This window comes from Siniperca chuatsi, linkage group LG5, assembly GCF_020085105.1.
Source record: "Siniperca chuatsi isolate FFG_IHB_CAS linkage group LG5, ASM2008510v1, whole genome shotgun sequence".
Taxonomy (NCBI): domain Eukaryota; kingdom Metazoa; phylum Chordata; class Actinopteri; order Centrarchiformes; family Sinipercidae; genus Siniperca; species Siniperca chuatsi.
This window is the reverse complement of record NC_058046.1, coordinates 9,140,257-9,167,969: the sequence shown is the minus strand read 5'-3', so window position 1 is coordinate 9,167,969 and position 27,713 is coordinate 9,140,257. Positions and strand designations below refer to the sequence as shown.

General features: G+C 39.2%; 1 protein-coding gene across 1 annotated transcript; it reads left to right on the top strand.

Moving 5' to 3' along the window:
- The first annotated feature begins 1,744 nt into the window (after nucleotides 1-1,744).
- npffr1l2 (neuropeptide FF receptor 1 like 2) lies at nucleotides 1,745-27,713 on the top strand. Its single transcript, XM_044197374.1, has 5 exons — nucleotides 1,745-3,158; nucleotides 11,948-12,140; nucleotides 13,812-14,169; nucleotides 19,194-19,293; nucleotides 20,471-27,713. The coding sequence occupies exons 3-5, from the start codon at nucleotides 13,830-13,832 to the stop codon at nucleotides 21,477-21,479; spliced, it is 1,449 nt and encodes a 482-aa protein (XP_044053309.1). The 5' UTR covers nucleotides 1,745-3,158; nucleotides 11,948-12,140; nucleotides 13,812-13,829; the 3' UTR covers nucleotides 21,480-27,713.

The following is a 27,713-nucleotide window of genomic DNA, read 5'->3' as shown; positions in this document are numbered from 1 at the left end:
CTGATGTTCTCTTTTCTGCTTTTTTGAGGTCACACATCCGTTTGAACTTGTTGGGATGGACCTGATTGGAAAGTTATCAACAACAAAGCATGGACATCAATACATCTGTGTCATGATTGATTACAAAATGGCCACAGACCTATCCACTCAAAACAAAAAGTGCTACTAAGGTGACAGACTGCATAATAAAGTTTGTCCATCAGTTTGAGGCTCCAAAAAGGATCCTTACTGATCAAGGAACAGAGTTTGTGAATGCGGTAATTTTGGAATTCTTGACAGCAATTCAACTGAATCATTTTAACTGTGTTTATGATCTTGGCTTCCATATTTTTTTAAAATAACCTAACATATATATGGTTTTCTGTGGTAGAGACAAAAATGCTATACGATATCCTTTAAAAATTGCTTCCTATAATAAACCTTCACCTTGCAAATATATATGTATGGAACTGTGTGTGTACTTTATATTTACAGATAAGATAAGAGTGTGTGTGCCAAGCCTGGCATAAAACAAAGCTATTGCTCTCCATACCATCCTCAAACTAATGGATTGGTAGAGTGAATGAATGGGACTATACAAAGGTGAGGAAAATGTAGCTTTGTTGGTCCTACATTTGTCAAATGTATAGAAAATTATAGTACATGAACAATATGTTCTTCAATTTTTCGCTGGCAAAATGTAAATTACATAATAAATACAGTTGTTTGGGAGATGCCAATTGTGAATTAAAATGTGATAATGTTAATTATTTCAGAGCTCTCAGCAAACTTGTTGGGAAGAAAAAATACCTTTGGGATGAGTATTTGGATGCTGTCTTGTTTGGGCTGCGAACAAAGAAGCAAATCACTACTAAATTCTCCCCATACTTCCTCATGTTTGGCAGAGAGGCTCGCTACCCATCAGAGGTGCCAGGGGAATTTTTCACCAACCATGTAGTGTATATGGTTGGTGAAAAATGAGGTATTATGTTTTCATAATTGTATGAAAGCTGATACATTACTTTCCACTACTATCAGTTATGAATTATATGTATGTAAACAAGAATTTGTGGTCTGTTAATGAAAGTGGTATGAATGAATTTATTTAATGATTAAAAATACACAAATAACTACATAAATTACAAACACTAATAATCAAACAAAGTTTATGTAGTTTGACTGAAAGAAGATGTACATTTTTTGTTTATTAAGCATCTGGACACAATCAGGCGAGCAAAGAAAGGGTGGCCACCTAGAGGCCAACTTCCTTGGCCCTTACATCATAACAGCACTGCGGGGGAAAAGTGCTGATCTGCAAGGGGAAAATGGTGCTATTTTTCAAAAAGTAAATGTGGATCATCTCAAGATTGTTAGGGTGGAGATGACAACGACCGCAGCAGCCACCTCAGCACCAGCAACCACCTCAGCACCTGCAGCTACCGCAGCCACCCCAGCACCATTTTGATTGGTCCCAACCAGGAGCTTGAGAGTGAGGTATTATGTTTTCATAATTGTATGAAAGCTGATTACTTTCCACTGCTATCAGTTATGAATTATAAGCAATGTAAACAAGAATTTGTGGTCTGTTAATGAAAGTGGAATGAATGAATTTATTTGACAATTAAAAATACACAAATAACTACATACATTACAAACACTAATAATCACAGAGGATGAAAACACAAGAAGACTTTTTTCCATAGCGGTCCTCTAGATAAATGCAAAACAACAACAGGACAGCAACATCTGAATAGCAGGAGTCGGGGTAGCAATGTCACCAAGCTCATGCTTTCTTGGTCATAAAAAGGGAAAATTGAATATGCTACATGGTACTTTGTAACCATTTCTTTAAGGCCACTTTAAATGTGCTCTGTGAAACACTCAATTTCAGATTTGTGGGCTGATTACTCCACAGTACTGCGGCACTATAGAGAACTTTCCCCCCCAACAGGCTGTTGAATCTAAACGGTTTGAAGTCTGTCGAGCTACATCTTGTAAAGTAGCCATGATTGTCTGTCAGTAGTGAGAAATAATTAATAATGTACTTTGGTACCATATTTTTAACCATTTTTTAAGAGACAAAAAAATCAAACGTGATTTTAATAATATAAATGGTTCTTTTTTACACTATTAACCAATTAAGCTTTTTTAAATGTACAGGATCAAGATGTGTATGTGAATGAACTTTTAATATAACACTTATCAATACATTTTGAGCCTTTTGTAGTTTGTTTTTGAGGTGTTGTAATAGTCTGGTGTACCAGGATATGGCAGCATAATCAAAATTACTTTGAACTAGAGCTCCAGTGTGTGAGGAGTTGAGCTGTCCAGAAAGGTAGCTTTTCTGGCTACAAAACATATTCTTAGATTTATCTTGGTGAATATTTTCTCCTGATAAAAATCTGTCTAAAATGCAGCAAAGTTAAATAAAAAATGCACTGTATTGCAATACAGTGACCTGCAAAATCACCCGATGACTCATCCTCAATGCTGTATTAATGCAGTTATTACAATGTATCGGTCTACGTGGAACTGCACGTTTCTCACACATGATGACTTCATTCTGTAATTTTTCAATATTTCACAGGCAATCAATGCCTACTTAACAGTGCTCGTGCGGGAATACAACAGGCGCAATGCTGATGAAGCTGCTGTCATCGCCAGCTTTGCATTTACTGCAGTCTGGAAGGAGAAAATGTCAAGACTCCGGGTATGTAGTGGATTGTTAAGCATGTTGAAGGAATTACTTTGCAATTACTTCCCCCCATTTTCAGATTGATCCAGTGGCATATAAACTGACTGTGGGAATTGTGAATTAGCCCCACCACTGGATGTTGACGGTGAGATCTTCTTTTCCATTCACAAGGAGTTCAAATGTGAAGCTCGCTCCCGCGACACAACACCTGTCCCCCCGCTGCGCGGAGCCAGTCGGAGTGGAGTCTCTGTGGCAGCGCACCGTCGGTCCTCACTATGAATTCTGGATGAACTTCTAACTATAAATTATGACTTTTAACTATATTTTTGATATTATTGTTAAAACTCTGTAAACTGGTAGACTAACTGGAAAGCCGCGGACGACGCAGAGCACCTGTTGCTTGTTAAACTTCTGGGGGTTTTTGCTCATTTTCAGCAGTCGCCTTTTGACATCTGCAAGTTAAAGAGCATCTGAAACCACAAAGGTAGGTCATTTTCATGTTTCACATACAGTTACCTGACACGCGGGAAAATGCACAGGCTACAAACACACTCTTTTCTCACCCACAGTGATGTTGACTTACCGATAATTGAGCTTTGTCTTATATTACTGCAGAGATACTCGTGCTTTTCCAAAAAGGAAGCGTTAAGTTCACGATAGTAAAATAACGACTGGCTTGAGCTTTCTCAACATGAGCTTTCCAGCAGCCGTCTGCTGAACCTGTCAACTCTCTTTTCTTTCATCAAAACTACCAAAAGAGCGAGAATAATGACAAACCATTTAAGTCCCCATAAAAAGTCTGTTGTGCATTTTTACGTAGGTCTACAGTGCTATTTCTCATTTATTTATTAATTTATCCCTTTTTGAAAATGGTGGTGGTTTGTAGGCATTAGAGTGGGTGTAAAAAATATATAGCTATAACGTTACATTCTCACGTTAAAATAACAGAACTAAAATAATACATATAGCTTTTATTTATCAGGCTGTGTCAAAGCTATTTTGGAAATGACATTTTCTAATTTTCCTTACATGTAATACATTATTTAACACCATGTTTCATTTAGCATCAGTTCCTATATAAAAAGGAGAAAAATAATGATGGTGTAGACAGCACAGTGTCATGCATCCTATCAGAGTATCTACAGTGCAGTCCATAAGACTTGTTGGTGTTTTAGCTTTGCTCCCCAGCACATTGACTTTGAAATAAAACAGTGACTATGAGATTAAAGTGCTGACTTAAAAGTCTAATTTTGTAGTATTAGTGGAGTGTAGCCCTTATACAAAGCAGTACAGTCTTTGTGAATGCCATGATCAGTGGCACTGAGGAGGTTGTGTGTGCATTCAGTCTTGCTGAGCAATCAAAATCTGATATATGGCCATATGTATTAAATACTGGGACATATTACTTTACATATATGGACATATTTTAGATTCAGATATTTGTTTCACACATATAAAGTTATATGTACAAACATGCAGCAAAAATATTGGAAGTCTCTCATATAAGTAAACATACTGTATATATATTGGATTCCATTTTTTATTTTCCACATATATGGAGAACTTTAAGTGTGATATGTGGCAGACATGTTTGTATTGCACATATATATTGTAGTGCATGTAAACATACAGCAGGTAAAATAAGTATTGAACATGTCACCATTTTTCTCAGTAAATGTATTTCTAAAGGTGCTATTGACATGACATTTTCACCAGATGTTGGTAACAACCCATGCAATCCACATATGCAAAGAAATCTAACCATAGATGTCCATAAATTAAGTTATGTATAATAATGTTAAATGACACGGCGGAAAAGTATTGAACACGCTTACAGAAATTCATTTAATACTTTGTACAAAAGCCTTTGTTGGTAATGTATATATGAATTATATGAAGTTTGCCAGTGCCGTATGCTGAAAAACAGCCCCACACTATGATGTTTCCACCTCCAAACTTCACTGTTGGTGTGGTGTTTTGGGGGTGATGTGCAGTGCCATTTCTCCTCCAAACATGGTGTCTATTATGGCATCCAAAGAGTTCAATTTTGGTCTCATCTGACCAGACTATATTCTCCCAGTATGTCACAGGCTTGTCCAAATGTTGTGCAGCAAACTTTAAACGAGCTTCAACATGCTTTTTCTTCAGTAATTGCGTGGTCAGCGTGCATACAGGCCATGGCGATTGAGTGCATAACTTATCGTTTTCTATGAAACCATTGTACCTGCTAATTCCAGGTCCTTCTGAAGCTGTCCACAAGTGGTCCTTGGCTCTCGAACAACTCTTCTGATAATTCTTTTCATTCCTCTGTCAGAAATCTTGCGAGGAGCACTTGGTGGTTTATGGTGAAATGATGTTCTTTCCACTTCCTGATTATGGCCCTGACAGTGCTCACTGGAACATTCAGAAGTTCTGAAATCCTTCTGTAACCAATGCCATCAGTATGTTTTACAACAATAAGGTTGCAAAGGTCTTGAGGGAGCTCTTTGCTTTAACCCATTATGAGATGTTTCTTCTGTGACACCTTGGTAAAGAGACCAATGAGACAGTCGATTGCAAATGACAAACTTTAAGAAATTAGTGATTTTTAACTTTGAGTCTCTTGAATTGCTTAGCTATGCAAATAATTCTAATATAATTATATATAAATTAAAAAGTTTGTTTGAAAATTAATTGAAAATTGAAAATTTGTTTGAAATGTGGCTGCTGTGTGATGCACACCACTTTGTACAGTGTTGGCATGCTAACATTTGCTAATTAGCACTAAACACAAGCTACAGTGGAGGCTGGTGGAAATGTCATTAGTTTTGCAGGTATTTGGTCATAAAGCAAAGTATTGGATAAATTAAAATTTTGATCTGATGATGGCGCTAGATGAAAAGTTAGATGATCACCAAAGAGGAACATGAATGTACAAAATGTCTTGGCAATCATGGCAATCTTAAAGTTCTTGAGATATTTCAGAGTAGACCATGCCGCTAGCATAGCTAAAAAATGTAGAACTGAAAAACTGAAAACAGTAGTTTGCATTTCAGTTTATGCCAAAATTGGTGTAGACATTCATGGTCCCCAGAGGATTAAGCCCTAATGACTCTGATTATCCCCTGACTTTTCCTCTAGCCCCACCAGCAGGTCAAAGTTTTCACTTATCCAGTGAATTATCTCAGCATCTACCACAACATTTTCTACAGACATTCATGTTCCCTCCGAGGATGTTAGCATTTAGTACGATTACAGGCTCACAGAGCCTCACAGAGCCGCTAGCATGGCCGTAGACTCGTAGTCTTGTTTCTCTACAGTGTCAACAGATTATGTAAATCCCAACACTGGGAGAGAGCAGCATTGCAAAGTTGTAGTGTTTGCACAGTACCTTTAGGTAAGAAATTTAAAAACTCATCACATTTTTGCATTAGCATTATCTTTGCATCTTAGCAGGATGTTTTATAGCCTCCTACTTTACCTCAAGTTCCCCCTAACAGATTAATAGATTTAAGTACTGTAGCTAACATAGAAAAACAGGATAGATGAGAAGGGTAATATTTATTTCACAAAATTGGTTGAAAGATAAAATGCAATATTCCACTATCTAACATTGATATGGGTAAGATATTTATATATTTGTGTTTTGCCTGTGTTGTGGTAGTGAACTGGGAATGTCCATATCATGAGCACTGATCTTTTTATATTTTCAGTCCTTTTATTTTACCAGGCAAATCAGTCATTGAGGTCAAAATCCTACAGTGAGTGAGTGTTTGTACATGTGTTTGTTTTCAGATATCATTAGCATAAAGGGCCGTTAATTGAAAGCCACCACATTAGGCTGAAAATGTGTCTTTTATTCTCCTAACAGCCAGTCCTCTGTGATGGAAGATTGCTCTTCCTCGTGCGTCCATCATTTATGTCTCCTTTCATGTTCAGCAGGAAGCCATACATCAAGACATTTCCCACAGAGTGGGAGTGGCTGAGTACAAGAACAAGGCAGAGGAAAGAACAAGACACTGGCACTCTATTAATGTCTCTCAGGCTATATAAGCTTCAATCGTAGATTCATACTTGATGTTTTATTAGATTTCTGATTAATTAAATTAGCTATAGAATCTAGTTTTCTTACAATATGAGCTGGTATAATGAGCTAACAGTGGAAATAAAGTTGTTTAAAGTGAGGCGCTGTAGCTCACTCTGTTACATGGGAAATATCTATCAAAATGGATGATGAGTAACCATAGATGTGCTTGGAGTGACAATGTTTTTGAATGTAATGAAAATGTGCCTGACGTAGCGGAAAGTAAGAAAAGACACTATTAGTAATGTTTCTAATTACAGTCGTATCTCGCATACCAAGTAAGGAGACCTGGCTGAAGAAATGCTAACAGCACTGTAGCTCAAATGTAGCAATTCACTCACTAAAAGCCACAGAGAAATCCAAGTTTAATGGATTAATATATTGATATTTTGGTAGTAGTAGTATGTGGATCTGGTCAGAAGGTCAAACTAATAAAGTATGCTAATACTGTATGCCATTACAACCAATCAACCACTGGCTGTACTGCTGTTATAATGGACTAAGTCAGCATAATCATAATTAGGTATATCAGAATAAAGTAGTCTTTTACTGTATGCACTCATGTTTTATATGTAGAAAAATGTATTGCAATTACTTGAATAGATGGATGAAATGACATTCAGTTTGTATCTACATATTGGTATCTAAAAGTCAAAAAATTACATTAAGATGTGAGACTGACTTCCATAGATGTTAAAGCAGAACAGGGATGACGAGCTTACAACTAATTTTATTAAATCTCATCAAGGATGACAAGCTTACAACAAATTTTATTAAATCTAATCTTTCCACCATTATCTTTCTGTATTAGTATTTCAGGAATTTACAGATTGATTGTTTTGCAATAGCGTGTATCACTTAGCATCTTATTAATTACAGTAGTACATTCATCACTGTTTGCTGGTAAGTCCTGCTGTTTCTCATGGAAGATTTAAACCACCCACTTGTATGAATCATGTGATTGTTGACACAGGCGATGTACTTTATTTTTTAAGAGGGTAGTAAAAGAGGGGCGTTCGATTCTTGTGGGGTGTAGGGTGACTAAATGGAGGGCAGGACATATGTCTGATTGCTAGTGGAGCCACTCATATCGTCCAACATTACCAGCCTTCACAGCTGTGATGTAGTCATGGCAGTTTACTGCATAGTGTGAATGGACTTTCATACACTTAAATGTACTGGAAATTCATTAGTTTGGCATTTATCTCTTTGGTCAACATGCAGCTAATTATTTGTCCCCTGAAAACATTATAAATCTAATAATTTGAAAGCCTAGATGCCTAGATGGCAAGGAATAAAACATACTGTATAACAAGATTGGAGCTGTCGATAGAGTCCGTGAGACATCTGAATACATACTGATTGCTCGTGCTTACACAGTTACCGGAATGTCTAATTATTTCTCAGTACTATACTTTAATAGTTTAACCAACATAAGAAATTAAATTTGTTTTCCTGCCATAATTACTGATCTTTTAACCTTGGAAATGGCATTTACAAAATGAAAATCAAACAATATAATTAAAAGGAGTAAGCTAATGTCTTATGTTTTAGTTGACCATTTTGTAACTGGAATAATGTAAGCATTACAGGTAATAAAATCCTTTACTAAATTAAGCAAAATGTAATTAAATGGATTGATGTGAACTAATGCTTAAATTAGATGTGAACTAAATTCTTTTTATTTATAGTGACTCTGTAGTGCAGTCAAGGTAACAGTTGGTTGGAAATGTGCAGTTTCGTAACTACAAAGAAGCTGCGGTTTTAAAGTATTTGACATTGAGGAACTATAAATCCTGTAGTTGTTGTTGATTATCAGCAATGAAGATGGCCATCAGAAATCCACCAAACAAAGAAACAAGCTTAGAACAGTTATTGGCCTGCCCACAGGAAACCTTGCTTATAGAGAACAAATTGCCTACAGATAGTGTACCAGCATATTTGAATTGTCAGAGTCTTGTGAGTGTGTGTGGGCCAGTATTTTGCACAGATGCTAAAAGTGCTAGTACGTGTTTCTGGGTTTTGCTGGCAGCATTTGCTCTCCACATGGGTTGGCATTTCCTGACCATTCCCAGATGTACACCATCAGGGTTGTTAACAGTCTAGCAGATCCTCTTGATGCTGCAGCCCTGTAATCCAGTCAAATCAAACAATCCGCCTGGTAAATGTACCATTTCAGCTCACTGCTTTCATCTGCAAAAAGGGATGCTACTGATGTCTGTGTCATCATCAATCATCAATGCCACAGCTACAAATTGGTAAAGTATCAGAACACAGGCACGTTATAAATTATATTTTACTCACCTTTTGTTGAAGAAACACAAACTTGCCTACCGCTGTTCTGTCTTCCCTCTGGGTTTTTTATATTTCATCTTGTGATGATCATATTTACAGTTTTCTGCAGGCTGTAAGAATTTCAAGTGATCGTTATCTTCAGATGTTTTTTTTATCAATATTATGCTGTGTTAGTTGAGTCAAGGTTTTAGTATGTGTGTATTTTTGTTTACTTTCAGTAAACCTTTCTCCTCTTGTATTGTTACATTGCTACCTTCAATGGTTCATACCCACCACCAACTGCTGATATGTGTAACACCATGAAATTGAGCGGCTCTTGTGCCTTTGATTTGCAGCAGACACGGCCATTATTTTAGGTGAACATCAGTTTTACATAACAACACATCAGGCAATTCACTAACAAAAGACCAATAACGATATGGATTTAGAATAGTTTATTGTGTATTACGGATGGAGGAGAGCCAACATGATGAAGGAGGGATAGATTGAGGGTCGAGGGATGAGGGGATGAAGGGATGAGTGGTGAACAGATGAGGGGAGAAATCGGGGTTGTGGACGGATGGATGGAGGAGTACGATTATGGACCAAAGCCCAGCTGGTGGCAGGAAGATGGGAGGGAAACAGGGGAGTTGAGACTCTGAGTGGGGTAGCTGTGTCTTCATGTGCTCTGAGTCGGATAGAACCCCAAAACGTCGAATTGAAAGATGTACATGGCCGTTTCTGATGTCGTTCAGATCATTGCTGACGTAGGTAAGGTATGCTGGAGAAGGCTAGCGGCCAAGAAATTTTAGATGATGTGGTCAGGGGATCCCGGGAGATATTCCAGATCTGGATAGGATTTGGTGAACGTGTGGCCACTTTACCTGTCTCTGACGCAAACAGATGGTCTCAGGGGAAAGCTTGACTGGCTGGTCTTGAGTTTATGAAGTCGCATGTAGGTTTGTGTGGACTTGAGTATGAGTCGAAAGATGTAGATGGGTTGAGGTAGACCAGACTGGTTGGTCTTGCTGAATTTGAGGTGATAGATTAGAGTGTTGGATGGCAATGTCGGGCATAGTTACGTGTCAAGATGGATGTATTTGAGGGTAGAAGTGGTGAACTCTAAGTTGCACAGAAAGCCGAAGAATGCCAGTAGGAACATGAATTCTAAGACCTTCGATTAACATGCTGATGTGAGTAGGACAGGGCAGGACACGGTGCCCCTAAGAACAGTTTTGCAAAGAAGTTAATTCCGCTGAAGCAGACCTGTACAGTGGAACATTTAAGGGGAGGGGAGGGATGAAAGGGGTCGAGTGGAGGGATGAAAGGGGGTCGAGGGGATGGATGAAAGGGGTTGATTGCGTGGGGATGAACGCGGGTCAATTAGAGTCGTGATGGGCTGAAGTGGCTAGGAACCCCGAGGGCAAGGCTGGGGCACGTTTTGATGAGCTTGCTTCATAATCCCCTGAAGTTAACTTCGCGGGATGAAGTGAGGATGAGCTCTTTGGATGTTGCTGAGGTGGCTGTGGATATAGCTGTGGTAAGCTTGAGAAGACCAGCGGCCAATATTATTTTTTTTCATGGTGTGGTCTGTGATTCCTTGTCTGGAAGCGGTTGAAGCGAAGAAATCCCTGACTTGAACAGACTCTGCCTGATTCGGTGGTGAAGAGCAGGTCTTGTGGAGAAGCGCGGTGGGCTAGTCTCTGGTTTAGGTGGATTTGGATGGGTTCGCAAGGGTTCAGATAAGAGTTTGAACAGTGGAGGAAAATGGGGTGAGAGAGGAAGAGCTGGTTGGTTTTGCTTTGTTTGAGGTTAAATCTGAGGATGTCTGGGGAGTGGATAGAAATGTCAGGGAGGCTCGTGTGCCGTGATGGGTCGTAGGTGGATGAGAGTAGTAGGTGGGCTGGAGCTCTGGAAAGGAGTTTGATAAAGACATTGATACAGCTGAGGTACACTTGGATGGTGGATGTTCTGATTTTGAGAACTGAGTGGGATTAAGTGATGATCTGGTTAAAGATATGTCATCAATGGAAGGAAATAGCATGGGGCGCTGTAGGAATGGAAAATGCAGTGGGATGTAGGGGGAGGAATGACCGTACAAACACGTTGCATAATGGCAACGTTGCACTGTGGTCAACAATGGTCTATGGTTGCAAAGTAACCAGTCCTCATGAAGATTGTTCTGCAGTGTTGCGGTAACGTTATAGAATGACGTAAATAAAATTTAATTAAATAACGTATTATATAGCCTTGTCAAATGTAACCTTTTTATAACGTAATTGTGACATTTCCATGACATTGTTTTATGACGTTGCAGTGACAGGGCCCTGGTCTTGTGTTTTTATGTAAATATTACATAATTTGATACATAAAGCAGATGTTCATGTGCTTTGGTGCGTCTTGCAGATACCATTTCTAGTAATCTACCCCTGGATGAAAATAGACATGCGTGGTGTGACCTATCCATGCCTTTCCGCATATATTGAATATGTGACAATTTCCTTGTTTGTCTCACACTCAATAATTACATGTCAGAAGAAAGCTCACAACCTGAAAACCCATCATGTCATGAGGCTGACATTTGCAGTTACTTACAGTTACTTGTTGGCTGACACAACATCACACACTTTGCACAAGTGTTACATTTTTCACAAACTTCCTCTGTGAATTATTGAATGTTGATTTTTATCAGCCATAATGAAATTTGCCTTCACAGCGGGTTGTAACATGAAGGAACAAGTTTCTCTGCTGTTGAATGTTCATTTGCAGTTCTGTCACTTTGCTCGCTACCCATGGCTCCATACTGAGGCTGACAGGGTTTAAAAAATGTATGATAGCTATTCTTTAAAAGACTGACATTGACACCCAGGTAATGAGACCATCAGTCCTGTCTTTAATCTTGTTAAATAAAAATAAAATTCTCTCTGTCTCTCTAGAAACTGTCTCTGCTTTGCATCCCAAAGCATCCCAAGTGATCCCAAATACCTGACCAACAGGAGCCTCAGTAGACAATAATACAATAGGAGTCAAGTAAAGTTATAACTTGGCAGCGACTTACTTTTTGATTGGAAACCTCTCAGTCTTCTATTATCACTGCTGCTCCCTCCACATGAAACCCACAGCTGAAAGGTAAAGGTACACTCAAGCTTCTAGTCAAAAGCTGTTCTTTAATGAAATGCCTAACTGAAATAGACTTGATTGGCTGAGGTAACTTGAGGTATAGTAAGTAGGCAAAAAGTATAATGTAGGCAGAAGTTACTTTTTTTACACTGGTGTCATGTTGTGGAACAGCCTTCTGTTACACATCAAGTTTCTAATATGAGAGGGGCGTATAGAAGTCAGCTTAGGACTTTCTTTATGGAACAGGGTAACAGATTTATAATTAAATTTGCAATGACATTATTACTTAGCTGTTCTTGTTTTTTAATGTGGGAGGTCTTTTTATTTCTTAAATTGGGTGATGTGCTTTTGGATTTCAGGATTGTGTTGTTTAGTTTTTATGTTGAATGCCTTGTGCTTCATTGTGTTTACTTTGTCTTCTAACATCTTGGGACCATGTTGGAAATAAGTGTTTTCAATTTAACACTTTTTTCTGATTATCCATAAATAAAATTAATCAATCAATCAAAACTGTCATTGGAAGATTTTATCAGCTGTATCTAGCTAGCTAATGTTAACTTAGACATTCAGACATCTCCGGTAGACTTTTTAAAGTTTCAAGCTGACTCGTTTTAAAATGAGAACTCTGTAAAGGGGTCTTAAATATGCACTCAATGGCTACATAGGCTATATGATATTGTGCTAAAAGACTGAAGCTAAAGCTGCATGTCCCAGGCAAAAAGCCAGCATCCTCACCAGTTGATCAGTTGAAGACATGGAAATAAAATGAGCAATGTTCTTGTATGGCAGTGTAGAGCTAGTTATACTTAGTTTTATAAGTATGATAAGAAAAAATATTAGATCCAACATAACCCTGTTTGGCTGCTTAGCTTACATAATTTGACAAACAGGTCAGATTTAGATTTATGCTTTATTGTCATATTTTATGTTATCATATTTATCTTTTTGTTCAACAGCTTTTAACATTACAAGAGAAAAAGCTTACTGATGTCTTGTTGGAGTGTATACTACCCCAAATTCAATAAAGAGCAGGACACAGCTGCTAATGTTAGCCTATACTCTGATATAGTAGCATCCAGGACTGGCCTCCACTCAGTGGTGAAATACTACACGGTGGATGTGCTATCGTAACCAGTCGCTAACCCCACAAAATAATTTAGTATGTGCTCCTTGGCCTTGAAAGTAACACTAGGTTACTAATGTAGGTAGTAAGCTAGTTAGCCGGGCATGCTAATGTTTGCAGCAGACACAATGTTTAATTAATTCCTTACACGTTTGCTCTTGTGCTTTTGGTTTTGGAAAGGATAAAAAAAAACAAAAAACTTCCTAACTCTTTAAATGCAGAGTATTGCTCTTGCTAGAGCCTCATGCACACCACCTTTGGCATGTGGAGAAATCCAAAGCTTGACAGGCCTGCCATGCTGGTTACGGTTGCTAAGCTATGTTTGGACAATCACTATATGAGGAAGGAAATAAACGAACGGTCAGTTGACAAAACACAGATCTTCCAAATGAGACAACCTTGCTGAGTCAAGTGTTATTTGCAGAATTAAATTTGTTACATATGTTGAAAGTTGTGTTTCAAATATCAGGTGATATATTTTAAAGTATTTGTTCCAAACAGATTTCTAAATGATCTCTTCTCATCACTATTTGATTTCCCCTTGTTGGTTTATCCAGTGTTGGTTTATCCAAAGGATGGAGATACTGGACAGCATGGGCGAGGAAGGGATAGAGCTGGAGGAATCAGTCACCACAGCAGCCATTATGAACACCAGCCTAGATGGTGCCGCAAATGTCTCCAACATTACCTTCCCCTACTATCAGCACTCTCTATATGTGGCTGTTGGCTACATCCTGGCCTACTTCTTTATCCTCCTTCTGTGTATGATTGGGAACATCCTGGTGTGTCTGATCGTACTGGAAAACCGCCGCATGCGCACAGTCACCAACCTCTTCATCCTCAACCTGGCTATCAGTGACCTACTGGTGGGCATCTTCTGCATCCCTACAACACTGGTGGACAACCTCATCACTGGTAAATACCCTGTAATAAGTCCTCACTTCTGCCATACCTCCTTACTCTCACGAGTGTGCAGGGAAGTCAGTTCTCAGAGTTGTTTTGAAGACACTTTACCAGAGTTGATGCTAGACATTATGGCTAGAAGTCAACATTTGACCAGATGTTATTTGATACTCATGATTACTGCTACAGTGGCGCAAACAGGTCACATCAAGCTATGATGCTACTACATGCATGTTTGTCAGGCCTTGTTTAGACAGACTCTTTCAAAAGCCCCCTGCTCTTTCTGTCCTTTTGGGCTCTTCAACTACGACTGACTCTATATGTTGCACAATCCACAATTAAGTGGACAGTATATGCCTTGGTGGTGGCCTTTGTTGTGACCTTCATAGCTTGTGTCAACCAAGAAATGGCCAAATGGTAGCTGGTGCCTGGCCTATACACACAAGGTCTCACGTGAGGTTAAAGGTAACAGTTTTGCATTCGAAAAACGTGGCCCTACTTCATTTTCTATTAGTTCTTCCCAAAAGCTGGCAACACAGCTTGTAGTAGATATCTACAGCATAGATTTTGATTAACAGTTCAGCATTGGATTTCACCTGATGGTAGCCGCACCACAACACTATATATATTGTATCTATATTGCACATGCTGTATACTTCTTGAATTATATACTCCACAGTAATTGTGTTTACATTCTTTCCTTGTGGTAATGAGCAAGTGTGGGAAGGTTCCCTTGTCTCATTACTGAATAGATTACTTCTGTGAAATCACCCTGTTTACATAATTTCATTCAGTGTGAAAGAGAGTGGTGATTGAGGTGAGTAGAAGGTTTGCAGTTGTGATGGCTTAATTAGGTGTGTGTTACTGTAAATGAGATCACTAAGCCTTGCTTCATGTTGTTTTCACTATCAACAATCCCGACATCAGAACCTTGTAGGAGAAAACACAAGCAGCCAAAGTTGACAAATGATTTTGCTGTCTCCATGTGGTATCTCTGTAGCTGCCATAGCCCTGACCTGTAGAATCTTTGAGGAGGTGCACATCAGCTACAGCATAGCTGCGGTGGCTGTGTGAGGGCTCCATAGCTACAACATAACCCCCTAACTATAAATCCAGTTTAAAGGAAGCCTGGTGATATTTCATATTTTTCTTATTGTCAACAAATCCCACCAAAACACACAATGAACTGATTCTACTTACAAGTGTTGCCTTTATAGTTGAAGCCTGGTATGGCTTATTTCTCTGTGCCTTTGTTATCCAACAACTATTGAAAACACACCAATGAGCCATACCGATGCACTGGGTGGGTTCTTCATTACAATCAACATAGGCACTGTAGTTTGTGTTGTGTTGATGCAAAATACACCCCACGTCCTGCTGCTCTAAATACACATTAGTGCATCAAATCCACTGCTGAAAATAGTCCCCATTATATATTTACTCCAGTATGAGTAATGTTTCCTAAAAACTACAGCACCCAGCTGTTTTAGGAAATTAAAGAGCCTTTTTTTAAATTAAACTATATATTTGTGAACTATTTTTATAGATTCACATCTTCAGCTGGAACCAGTGGCCTTGGGGCTGAGAGCAACAGACAGGCTTTTGTGAGTAAAGCGGAAAAGCAGTAGAGTGGCAGGCCCTGCCAAAAAAAGTATGACAATTAGGCCATCAAAATTGTCCTTTCATGACTTTTACTGCTTTCCATCTGGTGACGCCATACATCTCTATGTATTGATTTTTCCTCCCTGCCACCCATAGGTAACAGCAACATATGGCATTGAGGACAGGGCAGGTGGAGGTTATTTGTAATTTGAACATGAGTTAGGGATTCTCATTCATATGATTTAATTAAGAAGAAATAATTATACCTTCTCTCCATCTGTCCACTAGTCAGAACTATAGATTGGATGGATCTTGTAGTCTAAGCCTTATTGAACGATTGAATTTGTCTGGAGTCCACACTGATTTATAGCTCTATTTATTACTCTATTTATGTGTTCTCACACATACTGTTACGGAACAGACCAACCCGGAGACACAGGTAAGGTGATTTCGAAGGTTTATTGATTACAGGGATAATAAGAGAACTGATGAGAGCAGAGAAGATACCGTCCCTTGGATCACTGATGGGAGTGAAGTGCAGGTGCTGGATAGCTGCCCACGAGGCGACGGGAACTGGATTCACCACACTGGTGACGGAAGACACTCCGGAGCCGGGTGAACACTGTTGTCCACAGGAGCCTGGAGTCGAGTGAAGGTTTAGCAGCTCTTGGAAGACTGGGAACGATGACTAGCGTCGTAGTAGAGTCCGTGGTAAACTGAAGGTAGGAGGCGTAGCTCTGTCCTTCTAGCGAACGAGACCGGACACTGACTGAGGTGAGGAGCTGGGTATATATAGGGTGTAGAGTGGCTGATTATGTGCAGGTGTGCGATGGGTGACAGGTGCTGGGAATTAATAATCAGGTGAGGGAGTGCAGAGTGAAGGGGAGTCTGAAGTGCGAAGTGACAGGACGAGAACAAGACAGACTGTGACACATACAGACAATTCAGGTATCAGTCATCGATGTATGGAACTTGTAATTTCACAGCATTACCACAGGTGCTGGTGATAGTCTAGTTCAATTCCCCCCACAAGAGGATCAGAACCAAATTTGAATCATAGTATTGAATCATTGAATCATTCAGTAATAAGCACTTTCTCCTATAGCACTTCTGAACTGATATGAACTAAATTAAAAATAAGCAGACTGCAGCAAGCCCATTATTAAAGTGGGAAAATAATATTGAAAGAAAATAAATGATATGATTGTTTTTTTTAATCATCAGTCATTTTAATTATGCCAAATAAAATGTGTAGCTATAGGAGATGTATGGATCATGTCTTTGAATGTCAGATCTCACTACAAATGTATTCCATGGTAACGACATTTAACGTAAATCACATTTTTGTTAAACCTGTTATCACACAATTGATATTGTATTTCCTCCTAGTGTGAATACAAACCCACAAATTACATTTACACGAATGGCATGAAAAGGTACATACAACTACATCAGACAGTAACATTTTGACAAGACTACAGCATCTTTTAGAAGCAAACAGGGGAGGGAATTTAAGCCAAGGTTTTTTTTTGTGTATTTTTTAGTTTTTGTTTTTCTTCCTTCCTTATTCCTTTAGAACAAAAATGAAATGAAATGAATAAAAAGTTGAGTGAATGTATTTAAAGTTTTGATTACTGAAGAATTTAATTTAATTTCCAGACAATCTTCATCATGTTAAAGCCCAACTGAAACTGCCTTTTTGGGAATTTTCTATAAAGCTGTACCTTTTACTGTCTCATTTGCTGATTATTGCCATTTGTAATGACATTATATTCAGCAAAACAACGAAAGTCTGTGCTTCATACTGCTCTGAGGATAAATACACCTCGGTAATGCCAAAGTTGCCTTATTTACATGTTGTGTTGTCTTAGATGGCTAGCTACCAGAAACAAGGAACCACCTGGGTTTTGTTCAGAGTCGAGCGGTATGTAAAGATGGGCCTTCTGAGGCGCACTGTGTGTGTTCAAGAGCTCTAGCTTGACTAGCTGTTGATGGTTAGTGAATATTTCCCTAGTGCACACTGGCTGCTCATTAACACACAACATCTCTTTTCTAGTTGTGCATGCATTCAAATCAGAAGAAGATTGTTGGTGTGGCAGTGAAGTTAGTGGAACGCATCTTTAATGAGTTACAGAATTTTGTTCTACTGTTAATTAGTAAAGTAATGTGATTACTTTTTGAATGAGTAATAAGTAAAGATTTCATTTTCAAAGTAAGCTACCCAACACTGTTCATGGCCTTGCTGCAATCTGTTATCTCCATATGTGTATCTCCGATCATTTCAGCTGAACTGTGGGTGACAGTGCTGACTAATGAACAGCGCTGTGCTCCTGTTATGTCATGTGGCCTCCTATGGTTCAAATTTGGTTGTATTTTTCTTTGTGGAGGTGATAATGTGATTGAACTGGATGATTGCTTACACCTGTGGTAGGGCGTAAACGCTCTGAAACCATTAGTGTCATTTTATCACTGATGAAGGGCATAGAGCCTAAATGTCACAATGTGTGCTATTCCCCACCTGTTTTATAAATAATGTAAATAAAGTGAAGAATTACATATTACATATTATCTATCACCTTGGTTAGTGACATTGTTCTGTGCATTTGTGTTAAAATAAGTTGGGAAGGCATGGTGATATGTGTTTGGAGGCTTGATTTTTTTTAAAAAGTAGAAAAATAAATGAAATATGAAAAGCTGCATTAGCTTAGAAGTTCAAAGTGTATAATAATCCACCACATTGTTGTCAGATGGACGAACAGTTTGAACAGCCTAAATATGTACCTGCAAATACTGTATTAAGAGATACTTTAGATGCGGAATGATGCAGCCGTTTTATCACTCTGTGTTCATTGGCCTACAAGATACAGTTACCAGAACCTGCAGCCATTCTGTATTTCCACTAGGGGAATTTGGCAACCCTACACAAACATTTAGCAGCTCAGCTCCAGCCACGCTCCACCTCTTTGCCTAACTCCTGGCTAATCCAAAAATGGGCAGAGTCAGGCACTGCCAAGATGGTGACAGCTGGAGACACCACACTGAGCTTCACAATGGCTCTTCAGAAACCTATGGCTGACGTCACGGAGACCACGTCCATGTTTTAAACAGTCTGTCGGTATAACCTAGGAGTCTACGTGGAGCGTCATCTCTTGCTGCATTCACTTGCACTCGGCCATCAGAGTTTTGCTCTTGTAAATTTCGGACCAGCCACAACTTTTCATATACATATATATATATATATATATATATATATATATATATATATATTTTGAATTAGATTGTCCACTGCCTGTCTGTAAACTGTCTGAAACATTGACTACTATTAAGGATTTCTAAAAATTCTCAAAGAGTGACAATTATGTCACTGTACATCACTGAGCTCCAACCACAAGCTTGAGTACTAATCTATTGAGCGTTTGTCATTTTTTCAACAGGTTGGCCCTTTTCCAACACTGTGTGCAAGATGAGTGGCTTTGTCCAGGGAGTGTCTGTTTCTGCATCAGTGTTTACCCTGGTGGCCATTGCTGTTGAAAGGTTAGTGTATGCTATGGTTTGATACCTAATATCAGTTATAATTGATACTTAAGACTATGACACGATAAAACGATTATTCAGTTGACAGAAAATTAATCAATGACCAGTTTGATTGATTCTTCATTTAAGAGTCTACAGCCATGCTAGCGGCTTTGTGAAGCTGTTGAAGCCTAGCTTTTTTAGGCTCTAGGAAAGTTTTACAAATATAAAACAAATAATAAAAAAGAACAATAACTGACTTTGTTTGAAGTTGGAAGTGACCTGCTTTACAGATGGAACATGCTTTTTGTGCTGCAGGGTTTTTTGTTCATTGCAGTACTGAGAGTAGCCACTGGGGCAAATTGGCAGCAAGGCTGAGTGGTGCTGCCGTATCCAGCTCTCTTAATACATCCATGTGTTTACCATTCACCTCATCTTAATTTAGCATTTTAGCATGCTAACATTTGATAATTAGCACTAAACACAAAGTACAGCTGAGGCTGATGGGAATGTCATTAGTTTTGCAGATATTTGGTCATAAACCAAAATATTGGACAAATTAAAATTTTGACCTCACAATGGTGCTAGATAAAAAGTTAAGGGATCACCCAGTTACATTATAATTTATCCTGAGGGCAACATGGATATCTGTACCAATTGGCAATCCATCAAACAGTTGTTGAGACATTTCACTCAAAACCACAAATGTCAACTTCATTGTGAGAAAAGTCAAGGGATCACCAAAGTAAGTAGGATTCATCCTCTGGGAACCATGAATGTCTGTAAAAAATTTCATGTCAATGCATCAAATGGTTGTTGAGATATTTCAGTCCAACATTGCCCTCCCTACAGCCACACCGCTAACATGGTTTAAACATTTGGGGATTACAGCTTCTTGGATATTAAGTTTTGCTTGCTTTACTTTTAACCTTTGGATTTTGTGACTACTGGCCAATAAATTTGTTAAAACATGACATTAACATGAGCCTGTTAATTTAAGATGGGAATTCGTCGTGATTTGAAAGACTGCATTTTTAATGTAATAAATAATTGGAAGATTGATAAGTAATGAGTATTAAGTATCCTTAGTTAAAGCTCTAGTTATAATCAAAATATTCTTCTTTTGTTTATGATTGGTGTTTATGTCTACCCATATAGCTAATTAGTGGCAATGCTCTCTCTTACTTATCTACTACAGGTTTCGCTGTGTAGTGTACCCTCTACAACCCAAGCCGACTGTACTTGTTGCCAAGGCAGCCATCGTGTTAATCTGGGTGCTAGCAGTAGTGATCATGTGCCCTGCTGCTGTGGCACTGACTGTGGAGAAAGTTCCTTTCCACTACATAGTGTACAACGATGACTTCAACCACACATTCCCCCTGTACGCCTGCTACGAAAACTTTGCCAACCCTCAGATGAGAAAGGTCTACACTGTGGTTCTGTTTGCTCACATCTACCTGGTGCCCCTCACTGTCATCACACTGATGTACGGAAGCATCGGGGTCAAACTGTGTTCCTCTGTGGTTGCAAACAGAGAGCCACAGCTGGCCAACGCCACAGTCCAGGTTGGGGGTAGAAGGGGTGGGCAGCCAATGATATCCCAGAAAAAGATCAAGGTGATAAAGATGCTCATCTTGGTGACTTTGCTTTTCATGCTGTCCTGGTTGCCACTCTGGACCCTCATGATGATGACGGACTACGCAGGCTTGGACAGGGACCAGCTAGACCTTCTGACCAGCTACATCTTCCCCTTTGCCCACTGGCTGGCTTTCTCCAACTCCAGCATCAACCCCATCATCTATGGCTACTACAATGAGAACTTCAAGAGGGGCTTCCAGGCGGTGTGCAAGTCCAGGCCCTTCTGTTGCCTCTTGCAGTGCCAGCTGTGGAGGAGGATGGCAAGGTGGGGCAGGAAAGAAAGGTCTGTGCAAGCACCTTGTGGAGGTACTAACCTCAGAGATGCCACTGGCAATCACAACCACCTTCTCTTGGGGCTGAGAAATCGAGTCCATAACAACAACAAGTTGACTGACACAGCAGAGGTGACTAGGAGTGCGAGGGTGGTTTGTGAGGTGGTCCACTCAGAGAGAAGTCTTTCAGATCGAGGGTTAGAAATGATGGCTGTACATAAAAAAGGCAGTACTGGTGAGGAGTCAGAGAGGGTTAGTTCACTGGCAGCTTCAGTGCACCAGGCGTGGGATAACTGAGTGTTCACAATGCTACTCAGCTATGAACCAAACAGAGCCATAGTATGTTGCATTAAAGTCCCAAGGAAGAGAAAATTAAGAATCATCTGATGTACTATGGTTACTATTTGGAATTATCCTTACACATTGGGGCACTGACACAGTTTTAAAAAAATAATTTAAGTTGTTAACATAAAGTACTACAATAATGTTGCAAGTACTTTGCAAGGTTTGTTCATTGTCTTCATATAAGCCATGTATATGGAGCCCTGGAGTGGCCATAGATTAAGAAAAAAAATTTCGTTCCCACATTTAGATTAATTCATGCGCACAAGATACAATTCGTTCCCCTAGTTCTAGGCAGTGCCTCATCTTAAACATAAACACTTAAAATTGCCCATGCTCAACCCCATGATCTTGGGGTTATTGTATTTTTGGACAATATTCCCTTACTGTAGATCAGCATAACATTGTACTCACCCCTACCACTGTAGAGACAGCAGACATGAGTGCTCCATATTAGAGTCCAAAGAGGACAAGGAAACGAAAGCATTGGACAGCTAAGTAAATCCAACATGAACTCTACAGCTGAACTCCAAAGTTCTCTGGAGGTCAAATGTGAACATTAGAACTACCTAGTATGTTGATCGACCTGCACTCATTTTATGACAGTCATGCTTTGCTTAGCATGTCAGGCAGCTGGCTTTTAACCATTGATAGACGTTTGGATTTTTTTTGCCACTTTATTTTAATCAACAGATCAGTTTCACACATTAGTATTTTGAAAGTGTTCTTTAATTCGTGTGCACGAGATAAGTGTAGAGAACCAGCACAACAGACTTGCCTTGTTCATCAGTGTTGAGTAATGGGAAACGTTAATTCTGAAGGACTGAGTTAACAGTTTGAGTCAAGCATAAAGGTTATATTGGACCTCAGTGTTAAATTTATTCAAATTAGTGTTAATTATAGTCGTAAAGTTACATAAAATGAACCTAAAACCATTTTTAAAAACCAATTCGTTTAGGTAAGTTATCTAGTGAAAATAGAAATACATTTCGAGAATTTTTAAGCTGATCTAACTGGCTAGATAATTTTATGATTAACTTTCTCTTGATGGGCAGTTGCATTTCTCTGACGATGCGCTTGAAAAAAGTGAGTCATCACAATTTTTTCCTATACATTCTATCAAATTATTCTGCCTTTTATCCCCATAACAAAAAGGCCATTGTTGTACATTCAAGATCGACCCCTCACTGACCTGTTTAAACAGGAAATACATCACAAAGTAATGATACCATTTCATAGTACATCTACTTTCTAATTTCAACTTCATGCTTCCTTTACCACTCTATCTACCTATCTATCTATACCTAACTATCTGCCCTAGATTAGTCTTGCACAGGTAAGTTGGTAACTTCAGTGGAACTGTAAAGCAAAAACAGTTCTACTAGTTGATGCCTCTATAGCAATGTCATGATGAATATTGTAATATAATGAATGATGTTGCAATCAGAAATATGTTCCTGTCTGTAGTTTGTACGTGTTGCTGACCAACGGCAGCAGTTGCCTGCTACCTACAGGAACAAGAAAAACAAAGGCCATCAAAATAGGTGAAAGTTGAAGAGCCGGCTGTCATAGAGGGGCGAGACGCGATGTTCAAATATAGGGACGACGGCGCGCATTTTGTCTCCTGGAAGACAGTGTTGAACTTGTTTGTACACACAAAAATTGGCATATATGTAGTTTTGTAAAGCATGAAAAAAGAGAGCTTGTAAGAGAAGTTCAAACCCTGCTTACTTTCTCGCCTCCGCACAGCTGGTCAGTCATTGCGTGAATGTCAGATTTTCGGTTTTATAAAGCAACAGAAATTGTTGGACCCATCAATTTTAAACATAAAGTTAAGTTTACTCCTCAAGAGGAGTTCTACTCAGCTTGTGAATTTAAGAACACTAATGATGTCATGCTTGGGCTTGAGACTTCAAATTTTTAACAGAAAGCCTGCCTTACAAACTCAAGGTTTGAGGTTTGAAAGAAGTGGGCATTTAGGAGGAAGGGGAGGTCTAATGAATGACACTTTCCAGTTGCATTATGGGAAGTGTAGGATCCAGGGGTTTTGGAGCTTGACACATACTAGGGACTGAAAGTCAGGATATCTCAACCTCTGCTGCTTCGGACTTGTGAGTCCCCCAACTTTATGGAAGTGCAATACCCCTTTAAACTCAGAATTGTTTAAAATCCACATTTCTGATTTCATGCGTTATATTATGTGATGCTATTTTGAATTGAACAACATCGTTGTGGTGGAAAAAAACACTGACAACCATATAAAAAATCAGTTTGCCTGATTAAACAGAATAATGCAGCGAATAATATATCAGAAATATCGGGATCTCAATTCGATGTGCAGCCTCAGGTCTCATCTCTGCAGTGCTGTGCCAGTTTGCCAACATGTGGTAAGCTTGACATTGGTCAGTGATATGTCAATATATACTTCAATACAGGTTTGCTGTTGTTCACATGACCGACATAAAATGTTCTCAAGAGCCATATCTTACTAAAAACATGTTTTACAGACAAAACAATTATCATGTTTCATTCACGCAATGCAATAACATGTTCTCAACCGGTTAATATCTCAGAATGCTGTTATCTGAAAGTAAATGACTTGTATCTTTATGCTCTAAATCTTTTGCTGTTTCAAGATATTGTGTTGCTTATAGATTTGATGTGTTTTGTTTGTGATTGTGATATAAAAAACCCCCCACAAATGTTAAATTCTTCACCAAGATATTCACAGCTGAAGAATAGAATTAAGACAAAGCTATTTTATAAGTAAACAATGTGCAATGTTTGCATTCAAGAGTTGTGGTCGACTACAACAAAAACAAGACGCCACCACGTCTACATAAAATACTAATAAAAATGTATGTATCCAAAAATATATGTGCTCTGTACAAATATACCTACAAGAGTCACAGCCAAGGAATTGGACATAATAAAAGAAGGGGTTATCCTTACACATGGTAAAGTTGGGATGCTTGTGTCTTGGTGCCATATTTATTGCTAAGCAGTCACTGGTGTGGTGTAACGTGAATGTGTTCCCAGCTTGTGGCCTTGTCAACATGTGCAGCATTGTTATTGTATTTTAACAGAGCCTTGAGGAGGCCCATTACACTCACTACTTTATATTTATTGTTTGTAGGTAAGCTTGTTGTTTACATGTACAACCATACGAACGTCTTTCATTAGAGAAAATTAATAACTTTCATGTGCTCTTTCCAAGTATTTAAATTTGCTTTGGAAATTTGAAGCACTAGTGCAGTGCCCGTTCAAAACGTGCCTGTTTCGGAATGGGCCGACTACTTGGCCTCCGGTATTGCTGCTTGCAGCTTTCTCAATATCATCGATTTGCAGAGCCGGAGAGCCTCCGCAGTTCTAAACCATGAATGTATAATAAGACCTGGATACACCACCAGTTTTATAGTTTATTGAGGTGTTCCCGAAACATGAGCCACACCTAAATTATTAATAATAATCATCATTATTGTTATTTCTGCTTCTTTGTTAAATTACATTTAATTGACTGAATGTAGGCCAAAGACTACACTGCAGACTAACGGACTAAGGTTATCAGCATTTGTGGGAGATGCTGAAAGAAAAGCCCTGCCACTGAAATCTAACTCGAAGAAGTTTTTCATCCAGACAGTGAATGAATTAAATATTTATCATTACTATTGATCAAATTCATGAATTCATGCTGAAGCTAGCCAGCTACCCTAAGTTATAGCTGGTTCCCAGGGCGTTACAAAAGATAGGCTGACATTATTCATTGAAGGTAGCTAGCTAACGTTAGCTTAATAACATTAAGTTAACCACTGCGTAAGGTTATCAAAACATTAGCATTAAAACTCAAATTAGCTGACGCCTCGTTAGGTATAAGGGTACAACCAGCGGTGTTGAGAGAGAGGATTAACCCTAACCCTCTCTGCACGACTCTGGGTGTAGTCACCACCAGGAGTCACTGACTTTCGTACGTCAGTCTGGAACTGCTGGGCTCTCCGGCTCTGCAGGGTGATGTTTTTCTGCCTTCTGGGCTCTCCGGCTCTGCAGGGTGATGTTTTTCTGCCTTCTCGAGAGCCGCTCATCCAAACTACGTCACACTCGACACTACACTTCCTTGGGTCCTCAGCAATACACCCAAGTGGGAAGTCGATCGGATGAATGGTTCTCGAGAAAATCGAAGGACATACACACAGACAGAGATTCCTTATAGTCAGATGCCAGCTCAGGTGTCATGGAGAAAAGATGTTTGACGTGCAGTGGGTTGTAATTTTGTTGTTATTACTGTTGAATATTTTACTGATATCAGAAGAGAGTGCTCAACGTTAATTCTTATAGTGAAATGAGTGAGTGTTGCCTGATGACTCAGGAGAACCAAAACAGATGTTTGTGGCTTGCAATGCAAAACCTTGACTTAGTGTATATTGTTGTTCTTTATGCTTTTCTGTGTAACTGTGTTACTGGCTGTAATACTGGAGTTCTATGTCTATTAATGTACTAGGGTTCTACTTATATGGGTTTTTTGAAGGCCAATTCTATTATTGATATTTCTGTATTGAAGCCGTACATTTTTTGTTCATATATAATTTTAGCCACATTTGTGAAAAAATGCATTGGAAGAAGGAAAACCTCTGTGTTCAGCTGCAACCTCAAACAAACCAGCAGCATGTAGTCTTCCTGTCTGTTGTTTAAAGCGATGGAAGATGATGAGCCAGTTTGTCTTCTGACAAAAATCATCATCAAAGTGTGACCGCTGCAACATTAGTGTAGCCAATGCTAATGTCCCAAGCTTAGAGCAGTAGCCAATGAGTATCACAGCAGAGGAAGACATTTTTGCCCACCTAAGTGGATTATCTACTAGATTTAATAAATAAAACAATCAATGGATAGAAATCTAGGCTGTGGTGTGCTGGGTGGCAGACAGCGTGATGTGTTGCACCATCACATGTTGCCCCTCACTCTGCTTTCACATTAAGTACAAGCAAGGCCATTATTTTCAGTTCTCCTGATGTACATGATGATGATGTTATATGATAGACCTATTAAATAAAAGAACACATTTAGGCTACAAAAGACGTGCATTAACATGTTAACATATCCAATCACGCCACCGAGCCCTTCTGTCCAAACCAACAAAAAATTCCAATCCAATTCCCAGTCCACCCAACCTCTCTGTCCCACTATAATCAGTCCACTCAACCTCACTGTCCCATTAGAACCAGTCCACCCAACCTCTCTGTCCCACTATAACCAGTCCACTCAACCTCACTGTCCCATTAGAACCAGTCCACCCAACCTCTCTGTCCCACTATAACCAGTCCACTCAACCTCACTGTCCCATTAGAACCAGTCAACCCAACCTCTCTGTCCCACTATAACCAGTCCACTCAACCTCTCTGTCCCACTATAACCCGTCCACCCAACCTCTCTGTCCCACAAAGTTTTTAAACATTTTGAGCTGAATAAGCACTCTGCAGTCACACCAGGGGTCATCAAAGCATCCAACAGATAACCATCCATCCAATAGTTGTCCAGACATTTCACTCAAAACCACAAACGCCAACCTCATGGTGGCACCACAGTAAAGTAAGGGGATCATCAGAGTCAGCAGGATTCATCTTCTGGGCACCTTGGATATCTGTGGCAACCCATCCAGTAGTTGTTGAGGTATTTCAGTCTGGGCCAAAGTAATCGACTGACCGACCAAATGACATTTCCATCCGCTTGTGTGGCTAAAAATTCTAATCATGGCAGAAAATTTCAGAGATATAGATATCAGGTAAAAAATTTAATATTGTGATTGTTTACATTCCAGTGTAATCCGTTAGCTACTTTGTAGGGTGGATCATTCTTTACGCGATGGTCTCCATCCTACGCTCTACCTTGCACTACGCATGCTTGCATGTCGGGTGGAAAAGACAGGTATGGGTGACACTGCTGCATTTGGTTGTGGGTGTAACTGAGGAGATGAAGCTAAGTTATGTGTGACACAAATAGTGGCTAACCATTAGCTGCTGCACTGGCAGATATTATTAACTGTATGCTATCTTGCCACATGTTTTGGGGTTGTTCATGTTTCAGACTGTTAGCAGAAATCTACAGTGTTCATGTTTAATGTGCCCACTGTCTGTGTTGTTTTGTATGCCTGTTTCCTTTTTCTTTTGTTATGGTTGCCAAATAAATGATTCACTCAAA

Bases quoted from the DNA above. Each gene is read 5' to 3' on its own strand.
- npffr1l2 (XM_044197374.1), top strand. From the start codon at position 13,830: ATGGAGATACTGGACAGCATGGGCGAGGAAGGGATAGAGCTGGAGGAA. The intron at 14,170-19,193 runs GTAAATACCCTG...TTTTTTCAACAG, and splicing joins GGTGGACAACCTCATCACTG to GTTGGCCCTTTTCCAACACT. The intron at 19,294-20,470 runs GTTAGTGTATGC...TATCTACTACAG, and splicing joins GTGGCCATTGCTGTTGAAAG to GTTTCGCTGTGTAGTGTACC.